Source organism: Lacerta agilis, chromosome 11, assembly GCF_009819535.1.
Source record: "Lacerta agilis isolate rLacAgi1 chromosome 11, rLacAgi1.pri, whole genome shotgun sequence".
Taxonomy (NCBI): Eukaryota; Metazoa; Chordata; class Lepidosauria; order Squamata; family Lacertidae; genus Lacerta; species Lacerta agilis.
Genome location: NC_046322.1, coordinates 55,687,072 through 55,706,627, shown reverse-complemented (window position 1 = coordinate 55,706,627; position 19,556 = coordinate 55,687,072). Strand labels below are relative to the sequence as shown.

Genomic DNA, 19,556 nt, shown 5'->3' with positions numbered 1-19,556 from the left:
AAGTTTGTAGCTCTTTGTGCTTGGTTGTATAGAATTCCAAGGCTAAACATTAAATGCCACGGGAGTGAACCATCTATAGTCCATGGTTTGTTGAATTCAGTTTCTTAGATTCGTAGTTCTGTATTTAAATTTCAGAAATAACTTTTTTTAAAAACAAAACTTTGTATCAATAGGTTATTTTTCTTTGTCAACTCAAGTAGTTGGATGGAATGATGATTTCATTTACTCCTGAATCGCCTCACTGAAGAAACAATTACTTCTGAAACTTTTGGGTGATATCTTAAGTCAATTGATTTCAATGTGTCTACTCTGAGGATGACTTCTATATCACCTTCCCCCCCCCCCACTTCTCCTATCCTATTCTGTGCCAGGTTTTTTTTGGGGGGGGGAGAGGGGGTGACTGTTCAGATATTAATACTATAGCTTACTGCACACAAAACGTGGACCTTTTTTTAGTATGACAAACTGAAAGAGAGGAAAGCAGACCTTTCTGTTCATAAAACAACTAAGCAAAAATTGCACTTCAACTTACCAGCGCTTGTAGCTGTGATCCTAGACCCATGTCTCAGCAGGCGAATGCACACATCTTTGCTACAATGGTTAACCATTCGCAAATGAATACTTCTCCTGGTTTGGATTTTTACTAGGCATTTCACCATATTGAATAATTGCTGTATTTTCTGTGGCAGCCTTATGAACTAGTCAGCCATACTGGCTGTGACCTTTGCTAAGTTTCCACTGCGTTCAGCCTGGGAGAGTCCTGCTGAATGAATCAAATAACAGGCTTCGAACACGGCCAATAGAAATAGCCCACCAGAGAACAGAGTAAAAGGCTATTTTTAGAGCTTTCCGACTGTCTTATAAGACACAATACAATTAACTTCAAATACCAACCATTTCCTTAGCAGTTGCTAGTAAACAGCTGCACTGCACATAGCAGTCTAAAGCCCTTAAACCAGTTTACTGCACAATCATGCAGAGTAGCAGATCAACAGGCAGTAAAAGTTCACAACTCTAATATTTAAGTAAAAGCAAATTGTATTGATCTCTCAAGCATTCTGACTAAGCAGCAGGCTCTTTTTCTTTAATTGTTATTTAAAACTTCTATTGGTAAGGTATAATGAACGAAGAAATTGAAAGGTTGCATTTAATCACTAAAATGTTAGAGAAGCAATTGAGACTTGGATATTAGCAGGTTTTCAATTGTTGTGATTTTTGGTACAGTAACCATATTTAAGGGTTACAGGTAGGTAGCCGTGTTGGTCTGCCATAGTCAAAACAAAATAAAAAATAAAAAAATTCCTTCCAGTAGCACCTTAGAGACCAACTAAGTTTGTTCTTGGTATGAGCTTTTGTGTGCATGAACACTTCTTCAGATACACTGAAACAGAAGTCAGTGCAGCGTTGACTGTTTACTAGCAACTGCTAAAGAAAAGGCTGGCATCTGAAGTTTATTATATTGTGCAGAAAAAAAATTACCTGTGCAAAGTGAAGAGTGATAGCAAAGCAGCCAGGACATGGCTGTGACATCAGCTACATTTCATAGAGCAAACCCATTCGGCATTGTAGAGAAAGAACTAATCTGCAATGGACAGAAATTCTGCTCCAGTTTGGGTGTCAGGCCAAACTATTCACCTCAAAGGGGTTGGATATGTAAAAGTAAAGTAAAGGACCCCTGGATGGTTAAATCCAGTCAGACTTGACAATGAGGTACAGCACTTATCTCGCTTTCAGGCCGAGGGAGCTGGCGTTTGTCCACAGACAGCTTTCCGGGTCATGTGGCCAGCATGACTAAACCACTTCTGGTGCAACGGCACACCATGACGAGTGCCAGAGCACATGGAAACACTGTTTACTGATATGGACATCTCTTCAGCATGTGACACTCTATATGTAAAACTAACACACAAGGAGTGACAAGCACACCAAATTCCAACCTGCACAAGTTGGAGGGCAAGGTTCTGAAGTGAGGACCTCTTGTAATCATGGATGTTTCCTGTGTGATTAAGAACCCTGGGCTCCAAATCTCTATGGGCAAGGGGTCTTCGAACCTCCTGATAAAATATTTGAGGCCCCCCCCAAAAAAAAATTGACGGGCATTGCCATTTAAATGCTGTGTGTGCACCGCTTCAAGTGATTTACTATGGGGGAAGGGCTTACCTGCCCCCCTCCAATATTTTATTCAAGTTGGCACCCATGGTTGTGAGGATGAGGGAGAACCATGTATGCCACCTTAAGTTCCTATGAAGAAAAATGGAACATATTTGAAGTTGAAATACTTTATTGTCACTTGTACAACTTGTATACAGCGAGATTACACGAGCACCCCCTACTCAGCTCTCTTTGTCTTAATGCCCCTCGTTTACTAACGCACACCCACTTAATCCAAAAGTCAGTCACCCCGTTGTTATCTTTTCATTCAGTAGCCTAACAGCCCACAGACAGAAGAAGAAGAAGAAGAAGAAGAAGAAGAAGAAGAAGAAGAAGAAGAAGAAGAAGAAGAGTTTGGATTTGATATCCTGCTTTTCACTACCCGAAGGAGTCTCAAAGCGGCTAACATTCTCCTTTCCCTTCCTCCCCCACAACAAACACTCTGTGAGGTGAGTGGGGCTGAGAGACTTCAAAGAAGTGTGACTAGCCCAAGGTCACCCAGCAGCTGTATGTGGAGGAGCGGAGACGCGAACCCGGTTCCCCAGATTACGAGACTACCGCTCTTAACCACTACACCACACTGGCTCTTTTCTAATCATGCTTCTATATCTTCTGCCCGAGGGCAGGAGATGAAGAAAGTGCCGGCAGGGTGTGAATCATCCCTGAGGATTTCCCTCACTCTCCTGAGGCAACGGTCTTCTGCGATGTCATCCAGTGGATTCATGGGACAGCCCATAATATAGGCAAATAAATAAATAAAATTTGGCAAGAGATAAGACATTAGGAAGAAAGCACACTCTGATGAGCTGATGCTTCTTGATTAGCTGAAGGCAAAAATCTGGCCGGGGTAAAATACAGCAGAATCTGGGGCCATCTGTGTGTCCCATCTGTCAATTGTTATGCTGAATCATTGAGAGTTTTGCAATTAGAAGTGCAAAAAGGACTGAATGAGTCTCCTGGAGAGGATTACAGCACAATGGTAGGATACAGGTGTTGTGCGTAGGGATGGGGGGGGGGGAATTTGAACCTACCTACCGTATTTTTCGCTCCATAGGACGCACCGGACCATAGGGCGCACCTCATTTTTAGAGGAGGAAACAAGAAAAAATTTTTTTTTCTGGTTTTCCTCCTCTAAAAGCCCTGGTTTTGTTGTTGTTGTTGTTGTTGTTTTTTTTGAGGATCAGCTAAAAGTTTTGCAGCTGTTTTTGCAAAGGCAAAAGGCCTTTTTTTAAGGATCAGCTAAAGGTTTTGCAGCTTTTTTGCAAAGGGGAAAGCCCTGTGGGGGGTTTTTTGGGGTTTTTTTTAGGATCAGCTAAAGGTTTTGCAGCTTTTTTTTGCAAAGGGAAAAGCCCTGGGGGTTTTTTTTTTAGGATCAGCTTAAAGGTTTGCAGCTGTTTTTGCAAAGGCAAAAGGCCTTTTTTAAGGATCAGCTAAAGGTTTTGCAGCTTTTTTGCAAAAGGGAAAGCCCTGTTTTGTTTTGGGTTTTTTTTTTTTTTTTGAGGATCAGCTAAAGGTTTTGCAGCTTTTTTTGCAAAGGGGGGAAAGCAAAGCTCCTTTTGCAAAGGGGGAAAAGCAAAGAGGAAAAGCCCCATTTTTATGGGGTTTAACTCACATTTCTGAAAAAATCTTAAGGAAAGGGAGCCATTTCTACTGTTTGCAGACAGATAATCTAATCAGCCAGTCACATGTCCTGGGGAAACAAACAACCTCCCTCTGCAGCACATTTAACAAAGGAGGGCCCGGCTGAAAGGGAGCCGGGACTCTTATCTCTCTCCCGATCTCTTGCTGATCAGCTGCTGAGCGGGGTCCTTTCAACACTCCCTTTTCTCTTTGTAAAATAAAAAGCACAATCTGCTTTTGGCCCCTGGGCAATTCAGCTCCAGGGACCACCATTCGCTCCATAAGACGCACAGGTATTTTCCCTTACTTTTCAGGAGGAAAAAAGTGCGTCTTATGGAGCGAAAAATACGGTAATTTACACTTTCCAAAACAATATGCAAACCGAAATGCAGCCATGCTTCAAGATTCACACCTTTTTGAATTTTGCAGTGCAGGTTTCCAGCCAAGTAATGTGTACAAAAATGCATGTACTAGGGTAAACAGTAGATAAAAATGCATATATTAGTAATATTTAAAATGTGTTACATTAGGAGATATTGCCTGGTTAAAAAAAATGCAGAGCAGGCAGAATTGCTTTGAAAAATTAGGAGGAATTTTCTGAAGTGTTTTCATGAGGACTTTAAAAGAAACTGCAATCTTACATGGAAATGTGAAGAACCAAACTTAAGGTTTTAAAAATGAAAATCTGAAAGAAACTGAAACTGAGGGATTTTCCCATCTGTAGCTTCATGCAGAAAGTCTCGGGTGTAATCACCGGAATCTCCTGGAGAGACTAGAGATAAAACCTGGAGAGCCACTCCCAAATAGTTTAATAGGACAATGCCACCTTGGAATGTGGCAGCTTCCTACGTTCTTATGAATTATTCTATCTCAAAAGAAAAGTTAATAGGGGTCAGGTTAGATGCAGAATGAAGAGAGGTGGTTAATGTTTGACTCAAAATTATCATGCTGTCCACAATCCATAAGACAGAACCAATGCCATTTTTGCAAGTCAGCAAAAGACATGTTGATTCCCACATTTTGTTTACTATGCACACCATGTTCCTTAGGAACCTCTATTTCTACTAGGCAACCTTATAGGTAAAGACACAGACAAATTTCAGAGTGTACATGAGAAATTATGTTGATTTCATTTCCCACTCGAATATTTCAGTAGATTCTCCATTATCTGGGGAAGAGGAACAACTGCTTTGGACTGTTGTGTCATATTTTTAGACACAGCACCCCTGTGTCATCCTGTGATGCAAAATGCACCCCTTGGAGCAGTTTCTAGGCTATAAAAAGCAAGCTTCTAACTGCCAACAAGTGGTGCTGATGCGCTATTTTTATAATGCATAAAATCATAAGGGCCTCACCAAGTTATTAACATGTTCCCTAATTCATAGACAAGCCTCCCGAGGTGAGCAAATGGATCGATGAAGGTGGTGAATTATGTTCAAGGTCAACAAAGACACTTGTGTAAAATAAATAAATAAATAAATCATATCATATTACATGGAAAAACCCACATATGGAGGGCTGAAGAATTTGTGCTGAAACATATAGCTTGAAATCATACAGCTGAGTCAGCCTCACACATTCATAGCCATTAAATCAAACTGTCTACAAGCAGGGAACAGATCCTTTCTCCTCTCAAATGCACTCATCGTGCTGAAAATCATTACTGCAGTCAGGTGTCAAAGAGACATTTCTGGTGACTGAATTCCAGCTGTCATCTGTGTTCAGGCCTGGTTGCTTCAGTGACACCAAACAGAGAGAAAACAACCCTCACTGAAGCCGCAGAGCTAAAATAACCTTAGCTCTCATTCAGAAACAACAGCCAACAAATCTGTTGTTTTAGCCTGTCTCTTTGGAAGATGTGGCCCTCTGTTTTTAGGTAATGCTTGCTAATGATTTCTCCCACTTTTTCTCTCTCTATTTGGGGAAATTCATATTTTTGAAAATTCACTGCCACTTTTTCCTCTCTTTTTTGAAGGAAAATTCATATTTTTGAAAATTCACTGCTATTGGCACATGCATGTGTCTGCATGCACACATGCACACACCTATAGTTTTGCTCCCTTCAGCAACTGGTATTCAGAGACATATTGCTTTGGGACATTTCTGCTCCGTTTAGCTATTGAAAGGCTTGCCTTAGTATCTTGCTGCTTAAATGTGGCTTCTTTGCTAGCTTTGCTGAATACATATAGAGCTCTCCATAATGCAAGCTCTATTTTTGTGAATGTCGTCTAGATCCTTAACAACAACTGCATTAAACCAAGGCTACACAAGCACCATCCTGCAGCAATGCCTACTATTTCAAGAACATTTCCTTATGTGTATTAATGGTTGGAGGGGGGGTGTCCATTGAAATATGTACTTTGCTCCCACTCTCCAGAATTAGAAGTGCACATCTTCACTTTTTAAAAGAGGCAAAGGCTATTCCTATTGCTGCAAGGTATCCCAAGGCATCTGTACAATTAACTATCACCTTTCTGTTGCAGGACTGAGGTTAACCCACCAAATAACTGAGAAGGGGGGAGGTACTGCGTGTATCTATACTATGGACTAGCAGCAAAGTCCCTGTCATCAGGACAACAACCTTTTATAAGGAACATGAGCTCACAGAGATCCAAGGTGATTCCAGCAGCTTCATGAGGACTGTATTAATAGTTCATGACTCACAGAATCCTCTTGGATAGAGATTTCAAAAGCACCAAGCGCTTCACGAATCTAGTGACTAAGGGAGAATATACTGCCAATTTATTCACGCCAGTCTGCAGAAGTAAATATGGGAACACAGGAAGTTGCCTCCTGCTGAGTCAAACCATTGGTCCATCCAGCTCAGCAGCAGGTCTTCAGGGTTTCAGACAGGCTTCTCTCCCAGCTTTAGCAGGAGATGCTAGGGAATGAACCTGGGGGTCTTCTGCATACAAGGCAGGTGCTTTAGTACTGAGTTATAGCCCTCCCCCCTGCACCCAACTGGAATAAACGTGATAGCAAGGCCGGAATGCAGTATGCCTAAAATCCTGTACTACTCTTATTCCCCAAATGACCAGTGTTTAAACCCAAGGAGCAATCTTCAGAGAAAAGTTCAAGGTTCTGGAAAATACCACTGTGAGTAATCCATAAACCCAGTCCCCAAATACATTAAACTCTTAATCATGACCATGTTTCAATGTCTGCTTGGTTCTTCTTCTATCACACAAACAAATGCATTTTTAAACCCAGTAGTCACACACACACACATATACACAGTACCTGCAATATATATACAGTAGTTATTTAGTCAACCCTCCTCTGTCCACCAAATGCCCAAGACACCCCAAAGCATCACTCACCGAGACACCTGGGGGCACGAACACAGGAGGGAGGATCATGCGGTACGGAGAAGGAGCCAGGTTCCCAAGCTGCCAGGCTTCCCGGGAGGAACACAGGGATGGGGTCATGCTGGACCAGGTGAGAACTGATGGCAGGGTCTTCCCCTGCCAGAGTATAAAAGGAGCAGCAGCAGTGAGAGCAAGATCCCAGCAGGAGAAGCTTCTCAGCCACCCAGCTAAAGAAGCTGAAGACTTTTTTTTAAAAGTTTAGGAAGGTCTAAGGAACCAGTAAAAGAAAAAGAAAAGCCAAGGAGGCTTTCAGGATAGGAATAATACCAGCTGCATGCTCTGAAGAAACACATTAAAAAGAAAACCTAAGCTCTCATTAAACTGTGCATTTCATGTAGGGACAAAGGTAGAAGATCGGGGAGAAAGGAGGGAGGGCTGGAGATGGGGAAATTCAGTCACATACATCCACATCATGAAAGCTGGAAATAGGGGGTGTTGTCGGACTTCAGCCCAGGAATAACAAAATAATGGGAGAAACAAAATAAAATAAAATAATCCTTCCAGTAGCACCTTAGAGACCAACTAAGTTTGTTCTTGGTATGAGCTTTTGTGTGCATGCACACTTCTTCAGATACCATGAAAGCTCATACCAAGAACAAATTTAGTTGGTGTCTAAGGTGCTACTGGAAGGATTTTTTAAATTTTATTTTGTTTTGACTATGGCAGACCAACACAGCTACCTACCTGTAACTAAAATAATTTGGAGAATTGTGAAGTTAGCACAATATTACCACCACCTATACCACCCTGTGAAACAAGTAAGTTTAGATGTTGCAGCTCCCCATTAAAGCTGGTGAGAAAGAGATGGAGCAGCACAGTTCTACTTTGATGGTGCTTAGTTAGTATCAGTTCACATACAAACCTTCCTCCCCAACCATCTTCAGTAGCCTATGCAAACTCCTATTGCATATCACGTGCTTACTAAAATAGCCCTAACTCTTTCTTTCTAACAAACTAATAGTACCTTTCCTTTGATACTGAAAACAAAAGAACTGAAGAAGAGCCTTCTGAATCAGGCCAGCGGCGCATCTAGCCAGCACCTGGTTTTCATGGGAGCAAACAATATGCCCATGGAAGCAGACAGGACCCCAACACAAGAGCGCTCTCCCCTTCTGCGGTTTCCAGCATCTCGTACTCAGAACTAGACAGCCTCCAACAAAAGGAAGACACTCTTGTGCCACCTGATATTCTAATGGACTTTCCCAATTCCCCCTGGGCCTATTAGGTTTCTAAACAGAATCCACTTGAAAGTACACAAAATCCAGGCTATTTGTGCCCATAGGAGTAAATGTGGTTATACTGCACTCTCACCATGAAAACAAGAAAAACAAGAAAAGCCAATGCATTCACTGGACAATGGAAGTCTCAGATTCTGGGTTCAAATCCCAGTTCAGTCAATTTGTACAATTTGTAATCCCTCAGCCTAAGTCCTGCATCTATAGAATGAGGGTTCTACTTCACAAGATTATGATACAAACGAAGGAGTCCTAGTTCCTACTCTTTATGTTAGGCCTGAATCAGCCTCTAATATAAGCCAAAACAGCTGAAATGTTTCATTTTCAAACACAAAATACTTATTTTAAAAGTGGTGGTGCTGTTTCCTGTTACTCCAAATGGAAAGGATCGTTCAGTATTGCTGTACATCTCTCAAAAGTTAAATTAGAATTCTATGCACAAAATCTGCTTGGTTTGGACTATTCTTTGTTTGCTGTGTGTGTTTGAGAGAGAGAAAGAGAGTGAAGAAAGAAAGAAAGAAAGAAAGAAAGAAAGAAAGAAAGAAAGAAAGAAAGAAAGAAAGAAAGAAGCTGTATCAGGAACAGACTTGCCTTCATCAGAGAGGACATCTTCCTGATCATTTGAGGCTGGAAGGAGAGGTTGCAGAGGCTCCATGTTAATTATCAGCTGTTTGTTCAAAGAGTGAGAGCTGCGACTCTGAGTAATGTTGGTTCTGAGAAGAAGGGGGAAATGAGACCTTATTCACCAATAAACACTTGCCAATAAATAAAACTCCAATATTTCAAAGTACATAACTAAAGGCATGGCAGGGCCAGTTGGTGCCAGTCTGTTCTCTTTATAGTGTTTCTTTGTTCAGAAATACATTAAGAGCATTTTGTAAAGGTCAACCCTTACACAGTCCCTAGAATACTATTGTGTGATATTTGGCCAGCAGGAAAATTTGGTATGTAAAATGTGAAATAATGAAAAGTAAAGAAATAGCAATTTGAGGGGGGGGAAATTCAATGGTGAGCCAAGTCTTCACTGTATAGATTTTAGTGAGATCAAATATGCTCGCCCTTATTTTCATACCTTCCTAGCCCTCCTAGGCAGTAAAGAGGTTTATGTCTAGATTCATTTCACCACTTTCTGGCCAAATGCAGTGTTTATGGTGGCCAGTGACTGTGGCTCTGCTCAATTATTATTTTCTTGTTTTGGGAAGCATTGGGCTTTTCTGAAGTAGAAGTTGGGCTTCCAAGTTACGAGGTTGTGGTTCCTTTGCAGGAATGGGCCAGAAAACAGAAAAAGAAACCTTATAGTAGGCATTTGAACAACTGCCTACCCAATGAGTCGGCAATCAAATATACAGTGTGTGACTTCTTTATTTGAGAATACATGCCAATTTTACTTCAGTTCTTTGGTCTAGAAAGTATAGGTGACATTGACAATTCTGGCATGAACTAGGATGATGACCAATTTGGCAGCCAAGAGCAAGAGCTAGCAGAATTTAGATGACAAAGTACCTGTTCACTTCCGGTGGCTCCCTCCGAATTTTAGAACTTGCTTCAACAACCTCTTTTGCAACTTTCCCACTATAACAAAACACAAAGTTTAACATATGAGCTATTTGAAAGATTGAGATGTTATGTGCAGTAGGGTAACTGAATACTTCAACCAGTGGATATTAGCCTATATAACAGTGATCTATATTTAAAAATTTATTCAACTCATTTCAAAGAATTGCAGCTAAAATCCCAGCTTTATTTACAAGAGGAATATGGAAACTTCAGCCCTCCAAATGCTGTTGGACTCCCCACTTTGATCACGCCCCAGTGTGAGTAGCCAGTGGTTCGGAGAGTTGTTGACCAGGAACATTTGGAAGACCACAGCTTACTGATTTCTGATTTACAGCAGAGGTTGGTTACAATACAGCCCTTGCCTACCAAACATGATGTGCCTTCATCTTCTCATAGGCATTTCATATGAATAATTGGTGAAGGAATGTTTACTCAGAAGCAAGTGTCTCTAAGTCCAACAGAACTTATTCCCAAGTAAATGTGTGTAGAATTATAGTCTTGGTCTCCACGTTTACTCCCCCCCTTCCAATATTTATATTATCCTTCAATCATCTCCCTAAGGCAGTTTACAAAAAAGAATAAAGCAACTAAAATGTAAATGCCAAAAAAGCATAGATCCTAAGGTTAAGTGTCAGGGAACTGCAACCTGGCCCTCTGAGGGGAACGGAGGGTCCGTTAGCATACAGAGATCCCCAACGCCAATTCAGCAGCAGCCCCTCTTCCAGCGGGGAAAGCCGCCACACCTCCAGTGGGGAGGAGGGGGAAGGAACCAGCCAGGTGGGGAGGGGGCTTAGGGATGCCACTGAGAGCCCCAGCGCCTCTTCTAGCCAGGAGCCACAAGCCTGGTGGGGAGAGGGCTTGGGGATGTTGCTGAGACCCTGCACTCACCTCGCCTGGCTGGTCAGGAGGGAGGCATGCCATTTCCGGCACCCCAGTTGCGCAGAGGGGTGAAAGGCAAGGAGGGTAGGAGGAGACTTGGGGTGCCGAAGTTATTATGCTGGGGGAGAAGCCGGAAGGGGCCACTCCCGGATTCTGCCAGCGACTGAGACAGACATGCTTTTTGTAGCTCTGCACTGCAAATAGTTTGCACAATAAAACTGCAAAAGACTGTTTGGGCTCCTGCTCCGTTCCTCGTGAAGCACCTTCACACGAACCTTACAGCAAGTTAGGGTAACTTACCCTAACTAAGGTAAGGAAGATCACAGAAGGAAAGTTTCCCATTGCCCTGGCAGCTCCCATTGCCCCATCCCAGACACTGCTACAAGGATAAGAACACTTACTTGTATCGAAATCTGCTGCCTTTAAAAAATATTTTGCTGCTTGACACTGTCTTGATTTGGCTTGATTTTGCATACCTTCAGGGGAGGAAAGGCAAAGCAGAGGCAGTTACATTTCCAGGAAGATGGGGGGGGGGAAGGGATGCGTTAATACAGGGGTCAGCAAAAATTTTTAGCAGGGGGCCGGTCCACTGTCCCTCAGACCTTGTGGGGGGCCGGACTATATTTTGAAAGAAAGAAGAACGAATTTCTATGCCCCACAAATAACCCAGAGATGCATTTTAAATAAAAGCACACATTCTACTCATGTAAAAACACGCTGATTCCCTGACCGTCTGCGGGCCAGATTTAGAAGGCGATTGGGCCGGAACCAGCATCACCTCAGGTTGCCCTGTGCCGCCCCCTTCCAGCCAACATGCCTATGGTTTGGGTTTGTTTTTTTAAGTGCTGCGCCTTGGTTTGGTTCTGCTCCAGGCTATGTATATTTTATTTTTAGCAGCTGTCTAGCAGAGCTGTTCTTTCGCCGAGCCAGTCAGCACCAATCAGTTCAGGCATAGGAGAGAACCCTTGGAATAAGTAGGCAAGGCAACACCAACCTTTTTGGGCCCAGGAGCACATTTGGCTATCTGATGAACTGTCATGAGCACCACAAACACCCATTTCACAGAAGGAAAACTGGTGATGCTCAGAAATTTCCACAAACAAGCAAAAACATCTATCCCTCTACAAAAAAAACCACAGGGAACACAACCAAATATCCAAATCCAACCTTTTTTTTAAATTGAGAGGAGCAGGGAGCCCTTGCAGGTGTCTGAGGGTGATGTGGTACCCAGACCTAGACATTCTGCCCCACCAGTTTATTAGTGGTGTTTCTGCATTGCCCCAGTCAGATTCTGTATCCAAAAATAGAGCAAAAATGACAGTCTACAAATACATAAATGTTAGCCCTATCTCTTGCAAACTCCTTGCTATGTTGTTTCAAATTCCTGAGAGGTAAGAAAATCAAAGCAATGTTTACAAACAGAGTACATGTGCTTTGAATGATTTTTAATAATCTGTTTCATTATGTGCAAGTTGCCACCTCCCCGCCCCCCACTATTAGAGGGAGGGGTATATAAAAGCCAGCGTGCAGACAGTGCTAGTTCCAGTGCAACTCCTGTTCTGCCTTTCGAAATTGGGTTCAGTCCTCTGTCAACCAAATCTGCTGCATTTTCAGAGTCATTGCATGCATTTCCTAAGTGGAAGGTCTTTAGGAAGAAAACAGCCTGAAACTTGGTCTCCTGGTGTTCAATGGTGACTTCTTGCTCAGGTACGTGCCAAGATACACATGCATTTCCATGTAGGTATGAAAAATGTAATAAGGAACTGAGGTTACACAAACCAGAAGGTATGGTTTGCATCCCAGAAACTTGAAATGGTCTGCCATAGTAGACCATTAGAAACTTGAAATGGTCAACGGCCCACTGGTTTCCCAGACTGCACCACATTTGAGGAGAAAACCATGTCTCTGCTTTGCTCATTTCAACAGTATATGTCATAACTTTCAGACTTCCTTGCGCTGACTTCATTTTCCTGCTTGGCAGGGGGTTGGACTGGATGGCCCTTGTGGTCTCTTCCAACTCTATGATTCTATGATTTATAGGCACAATGGAGCTTTAGGCAGAGACTGGTGATGCTTTGGTGCAATGTACAAATGCCAAGCCTAGTATTTCTTGTAAATACTGCTTGGCTGTCTCCTGTCTCCAATGATTTCCTTGCTTTGATTATCTCCTTTTAACCCTTTGCCATGCTAACATGTGCCATAAATCCCTTTTTCTTTTCTTTTCAGAGTTTCGGAGACAGAACAGCACTGTGACAACTCTGGGTGGCAAATTCTAAATTGTTGCATGTGTGTGGTGATCCTTTAAAAATATCACTTTTTAAAAAACCGAAAACTTATTCTGCTCTGTGTCTAAAGAATATGGACTGAATATACCTAATCAAACTTTAGTTTATTTGAAAGGAATTGGTGTAGATATCACCTTGGGCACCATCACTAAGCTGATGTGCAAAACAATCAAAGTGCTTTTTGCTATTACAGCATGGTCACTGAACACAAAAGGAATCTCTCACTCCCCTCTGCTCATCTGCACAGTCTGCATTATAACCTGGGATTACATAGATTTGCTTACTTGTAAAAAGCCTGGTTCTCCACTCCACACTTCCAGAGATGTTTGCAGGCTGCTGGTGTAGAGGTATGGAATGACAACATAGCCTTTTTCTATGTGTTCAAAGAAAAATTAAACAAAAGTAGATAAACAGTTGACTTCTTCAAGCTGGGGGAAGGGCCTACAACTTAGAAAATTTGAAGTGTAGGCTCTCTGATCCACTGGGTCTTCGGTCCCCCCCCTCCCAAAGTCTCCAAATCTAAGAGTTCCATGATCTTCCACCCACAGAGTACTGATGCCCTTCCATGTTGCCTCCATGTTTACCCAACACGGAAGCTGGTTCCTTCTGCTTTTTCTAGACCCCCTTCCTGGAGCAGGTCTAGGGTGTACCTTGGTAAGCCCCTGGCCTCCTGCTGTGTCACTTTGTATAGATTTCCCAGTTGGGATTATTGAAAAACATAAAAAGTCCAGACACAGAAACTCTGAATTGGCTAATTCGTAATAGTGCTGACATGGTTTCATTTCTGAAGATTTGCTACTAAAAAGATTATTGTCCCAACTCTTCTTATATAAAGTGTAAGTTAAATAATGAATATGCATAAAATTAGACAATAAAGAAAAATAATTTGCAACAGGCTATATAGATTTCCTAAGTTTTTTTCAGTTGCATTTTTCTCTGTCTAAAACTGGGCTACATTTTATAAAAGGAAATTCTATATTTAATTAAAAGCGTAAGTTGACTGTTTCACATATGCAAGGTAGCTTATTTTGTAAGATCAAGAACAAACATGCTTGCTATCCATTAAAAATGCACAAATGTCAAATTAAAATATTTTAGTATGTAGGGAACTTAAAATATCCAACCTCCTTCTGAATTCCAATCACATAGAAGGTCTTTCCTTCAAACTTTAATTTGCAGACATCGCACCTATAAAAAGAAAGCGCTTTAAATAAGGAAAATACATTCCTTTTTTTTACAATTGGCAGTTTCATTAATATATAGCCAATTCATAAACATTCAGAATAAGCTGCTGTGAAATGAATTATTTTTCAGTGCGAAGAGTAAGGACAGCTTATTAAAACCCATAGCATAAGACAAACTGAACAGTTCAATATTTTTTTTTAATGCTGTGCATTCAATAAATTGGATTGAAAACTTGTGGGTAGGGGCATTATTTTTAATTTTTGAATGGTTCCAAGGAGAATAATATCTATAGTGGCTTATATCTAACCCTGCACAGGGTTCTGCTTGCATAACTGAACTTCCCCATATGCCCCCCAAATCTGCTCCAGGGGGTCCCTCAGCCACCTAAAACACATGTTTAAGGTGTGCAGTGGGCTGCAGGGAAGAGAAGGGGGGTTTTTCATTGTAGAAGCAGAACAGCAGCATTGGCTACAACTCAAAACAAATAACACATGGGAGAAATGAAACAAACAAACAAACAAAAAAGCAAGCTGGGTTGGCGAACCTTTTACACCCCAAGGGCCACATTCCTGCATGGGCAACTTTAAAGGGACATATTCTGGGGGTGGCCAGGGCCAAAGGCAAAAGTGGGTGGAAAAATAGATGTGGCTCTTAACCTTTGTACATTAGGCTAAAATGCAGCCATGCAAAAGTCAGAAGGTTCTACACCGGGGTCAGCAAACTTTTTCAGCAGGGGGCCGGTCCACTCTCCCTCAGACCTTGTGGGGGGCCGGACTATATTTTGAAAAAAAAAAAATGTTATATCTATTGACCTGGATTTTCTCTTTTCTTAAATAGTTGAGCATATACTTACTGCATACATGTGTACCAGGGTGTGTTTATTTTTTCTGTAAACCACTTTGATTGTAAGTGGCCTATAAAGCATTCAAATAAATAAAAGTAAATCACTTAAATATGGTTCAGAATACAACTTTGGTGTACTTCAGCCCTGTGCCATGGCTACAATTGTACAGCAAGGTCACTTTCACAAGCAGAAATGAAGACGAAGCCACTTCAGTGCTTAATCTGAGACTGGATTTGCCAGGGCAGTAAATTGGAATCAGCTTCAAAAGCTAGCATAATGTTACACTCAATCGAGTATGAGTCTCGGGCACGCTCTTCCCCTCCCTATGGGCAAGGAGTAATGCCTGATCCATATCTGAGTTACATTTTTTAAATAAAGGATTTCCCTGTTGTAGAGAAGCCCATTCTTTCTGGTGATGAGTCTGGAAGTCAAGGAGAAATTATGTTTGTATATGTAGTACTACTTCTCAGTGTGAGAGATATAAAAGATCTTAAGACTTGTGCCATGTTGATACTTAAAAGTAATGGGCGGCTTCCAACAAATATCAAAATGTCACAGATTAAAACCTTCCCTAAACAGGGCTGCCTTCAGGCATTTTCTGAATGTCAGGTAGTTGCTTATCTCTTTGACCTCTGATGGGAGAGTGTTCCACAGGGCGGGTGCCACTACTGAGAAGGCCCTCTGCCTGGTTCCCTGTAGCTTTGCTTCTCGCAGTGAGGGAACCGCCAGAAGACCCTCGGTGTTGGATCTCAGTGTCCGGGCTGAACGATGGGGGTGGAGACGCTCCTTCAGATATACAGGACCGAGGCCATTTAGGGCTTTAAAATGTTGCCAAGAGCCACCAAAAACTGGCTCTTGGGCTGCATGTTGGACCACCTCGATCCAGGCTCCCCCCCCATCAGCTGTCCTGACACAAGGGTGAATGGACGTGGTGGTTGGTAGCAAGCTAAATCTGGACTTTACTCATACGTTAATCACAGTCTCTCAAACATCTAGATGAGGAAGCATGACTTAGAAAGCAGGAGGCATGGCCTCCAGGAAGGTTCAAGCACATCCCCTTTCTTTTTATCAATTCACCACCGGATGTTTCTCTACCACACAATCCCTGGACCCCCATCAGCTAAACTGAAATGCATGTTTTAAACGTGGACTAATAATCCTGTTTCACTAAAAGCGCTTTACAATGAATACATAGGGAAAAAAATAGCAAGACTTTCCAACATAAGCTTTTGGAAGAAGAAACCAAGACATGCTATAACATTAAAAATCATATTCAGTTAAACATTTTTCAGCTCACCATTTTAGCAAATGTATCCTTTTATTTCCCTGGAAAACAACAAAACCTGTGGCTGTGAATCCTAAAAATGTTGTGGTCCCTGTTGAATCCTTGAAAGAAAGGGGGGAAAAAGATAAAACGAATTAGAAACTGGAGGGGGGGGTGTTCAAACATGCAGAATATTCTGTATTTGGCTACATATATTTCCTTGTATTGTAGAAGATCCTATGGATTTTCTTTTAAGCTGGTGTTCCAACTGTTTAAGTTTGTTGCAGTTTGCCAGAATATAATCAGGTTTAGTGGGCAGCGCAGGAGGATTAACACAATGGCTGTATATAATTGTTAGCATAAAAATGCAATGTAAGTACATTTATATGATAGTCTCTCTTGCTAAGTTTTATAGTTTATACCAGTGCAAGACACTTTTGTAGCAATGGAGAGACACATAACAGTGAAGAATGTTTCAAATTTTACAGAGGCACTACACTATTATGCAAAAATAATGGAGTGATTTCTCCCCGCCCTTCAAACCCAAGCATGGGCGTAGCCAGAATTTATGTTAGGGGGCAGGATATATGTTGGGGGTCAGAACTGAGCTATCTATGCTGTGACTGGTCAGTTAGTTAGTTTTTTTTTATTTCTTTACTTGATGGGGGCAGCAGGGCAGCTGCCCCCTCTCCGCTACGCCCATGAACCCAAGGTAGTACTCTGTCACAAGAGACCAGGGCCCTGCGGGATTTGACATCTTCCCGCAGGGCCTGCAAGACGGAGCTGTTCCGCCAGGCCTTTGGTCCGGGCCCACTCTGACCCCCTTCTCTCTATGGGACACTGTATGTAAGTGGCCTCTTTGGCTATTTCTATCGGCCCATATGGGACCAGCACGAGTGGCCGGGCCTGGTGAAATTTGAATCCCTTACTCCTATGGTTCTGATTTGTGGGTTCCCACTTAATTTTATTTTGATTTTAAATGTGATTCGAATTGTATTTTAAACTAATCGTTTTATTTTGTCTTTTTAATGTATCATATATATTTGGTGTTAAAAAGGGACGCGGGTGGCGCTGTGGTCTAAACCAGAGCCTAGTGCTTGCCGATCGGAAGGTAGGCGGTTCGAATCCCTGCAACGGGGTGAGCTCCCGTTGTTCAGTCCCAGCTCCTGCCCACCTAGCAGTTCTAAAGCATCTCAAAGTGCAAGTAGATAAATAGCTACCGCTCCGGCGGGAAGGTAAACGGTGTTTCCGTGCGCTGCTCTGGTTCACCAGAAGCAGCTTAGTCATGCTGGCCACATGACCCAGAAGCTGTCTGCGGACAAACGCCGGCTCCCTCAGCCTATAGAGCAAGATGAGCGCGCAACCCGAGTCGTCCACGACTGGACCTAACGGTCAGGAGTACCTTTGCCTTTACCTTTATATATTTGGTGTTAGCCGCCCTGAGCTTGGTTTCAGTCGGGGAGGGCAGTGTAGAAATAAATTTTTTTATTATTATTACTAATGTTCCTAATCAGCTCCACTTGGTCTATTCAGGAACCTGTTTGTGAACCTTCCCCGTCATTTTCCATGTTGACATCCAGCTTACATCAGTTTGGACTCCAACTGAGGTGTGTTTTAGATGTACTGGGAGCTGCTTTTAAGTGACAAACTCCCCACTTACCTGAGGGTCATCTCAGTTGTTGCATGCTGATGTCATTTCGCTCAGTCAAAAATTGGCCCGGAATGCTGATCTGCTGATTCTGGCTTTTGAATGAGTGCTAGGTCTTTTCATTAGACCTACATAAATGTCACTAGTTTTCTTTGCTGAAATGGGGTCAGTACCAATTTTATACTCTAGTTCGGAGGGCTACTCCCAAGAGGGCATTTGCAGGAGAGTAGAGGGGGGCTTATGCACATTCCTCCTACCCACAGATTCCCCCCTTCAAATTTCTACCCAGCCCCCAAATTAGCACGGCAAGGGAAATGTCTGTGTTGGCAATTAGACTGCAACTTGAAACACAGTTTGCAGATTATATATATATATATATATATATATATATATATATATATGCATTATGTCTGGTACTATGTAATTTTTGTGGGATAAACAAACCACTTAAACTAGCACTCTAACACTCAAACTGGCTTAGTAACATTGAAATTGATAGGACCAAGCTGGCCTTTGTTGTCTGAAGCCAAGTATGCATTTTTAATGCCTTCGTAAGGTTGGCCTTAAAAAGCAGTTTGGAAATATATGAAGCAAAATACAGTAAGAGAAATGCTACAATTTCTTTCCCAGCCCTTCTGTCCAGTAGAAGACACCTTACAGTTACAATGAAAGATAAGTTTAAGTGTTATCATACTACAGAAAGAGAGACTACTTAATGTACTTCATTACACAATGTATTGCATAAATTTGTTTGTTAAATTTGTATATTGACCTTCATCTGAAGATCACAGGGGGGTTCACAACATAAAAACACTCAATGAGAACGCAGATTACGTAACAACAACAAAAACATCCAAAAGTAAACCAGTGCCCTCCTCTTACAAATACATTTAAAAGGCAATACATGGCTCTTTATTTACTATTAAAATGATCAGTCTCCCAACATATACTCCAAATTGTGCTTGACTGCACATGGAGGTGCCTACCACTGACCACTGGCATTTTTGCTGCATATAGAGAGCTCCACCCATGGTAGGCCAGTACATATTTAACGGCATAGACAGGGGAGGGATTGAACAGGTACTAAATATGGAAAATACTCATTGTGCTTAAAAAAAATAAAAAAAAATACATTACCTTGCAAGGGTGGGGATCAACGCCATAGGTTTCTAAAGAATGGGCTTTCAATAATAAATTAAACTCAGCAACAGCTGGACTCTGACCCCTAAAAAAAAGCATAATGAAAAATAAAATACAAAAAAAATCAGCCAATGGTATCTATCATGAGAGGGGAAATAGGAGATCTTTCATATGATTCTGCTTGTGCTCTCTCACAGCACCTAATCCCTTTGGATTAAGCCTAGATGCTCTTGACATATTCTCGGGACTCCAGTGAGCTGTGCAGTTAATCAGGGGCTATCAAGTATCTTTCAAATATTTGCTCTCTTCTGGTGCACATGGGACAGTTGGAGCTTAGTAAGAAATAAGCGGCAGTCTTGGTTTCCAATGACCTATTTCCT

General features: G+C 41.9%; 1 protein-coding gene across 2 annotated transcripts in view; it reads right to left on the bottom strand.

Annotated features, from left to right (window-relative positions):
• FRMD3 (FERM domain containing 3) overlaps nucleotides 1-19,556 on the bottom strand; it is a 146,588-nt gene that overhangs the window by 10,617 nt on the left and 116,415 nt on the right. Inside the window, exons 7-14 of one of the 2 annotated variants that reach the window (XM_033163792.1) lie at nucleotides 19,174-19,261; nucleotides 16,422-16,510; nucleotides 14,220-14,283; nucleotides 13,380-13,468; nucleotides 11,212-11,286; nucleotides 9,878-9,946; nucleotides 8,966-9,087; nucleotides 7,092-7,235 (exon numbers count right to left, since the gene is read on the bottom strand). In XM_033163792.1, coding sequence (XP_033019683.1) covers nucleotides 7,092-7,235; nucleotides 8,966-9,087; nucleotides 9,878-9,946; nucleotides 11,212-11,286; nucleotides 13,380-13,468; nucleotides 14,220-14,283; nucleotides 16,422-16,510; nucleotides 19,174-19,261 — 740 coding nt within the window. The remainder of the gene's footprint in view (nucleotides 1-7,091; nucleotides 7,236-8,965; nucleotides 9,088-9,877; nucleotides 9,947-11,211; nucleotides 11,287-13,379; nucleotides 13,469-14,219; nucleotides 14,284-16,421; nucleotides 16,511-19,173; nucleotides 19,262-19,556) is intronic. The other variant, XM_033163793.1, reaches the window with a different exon arrangement.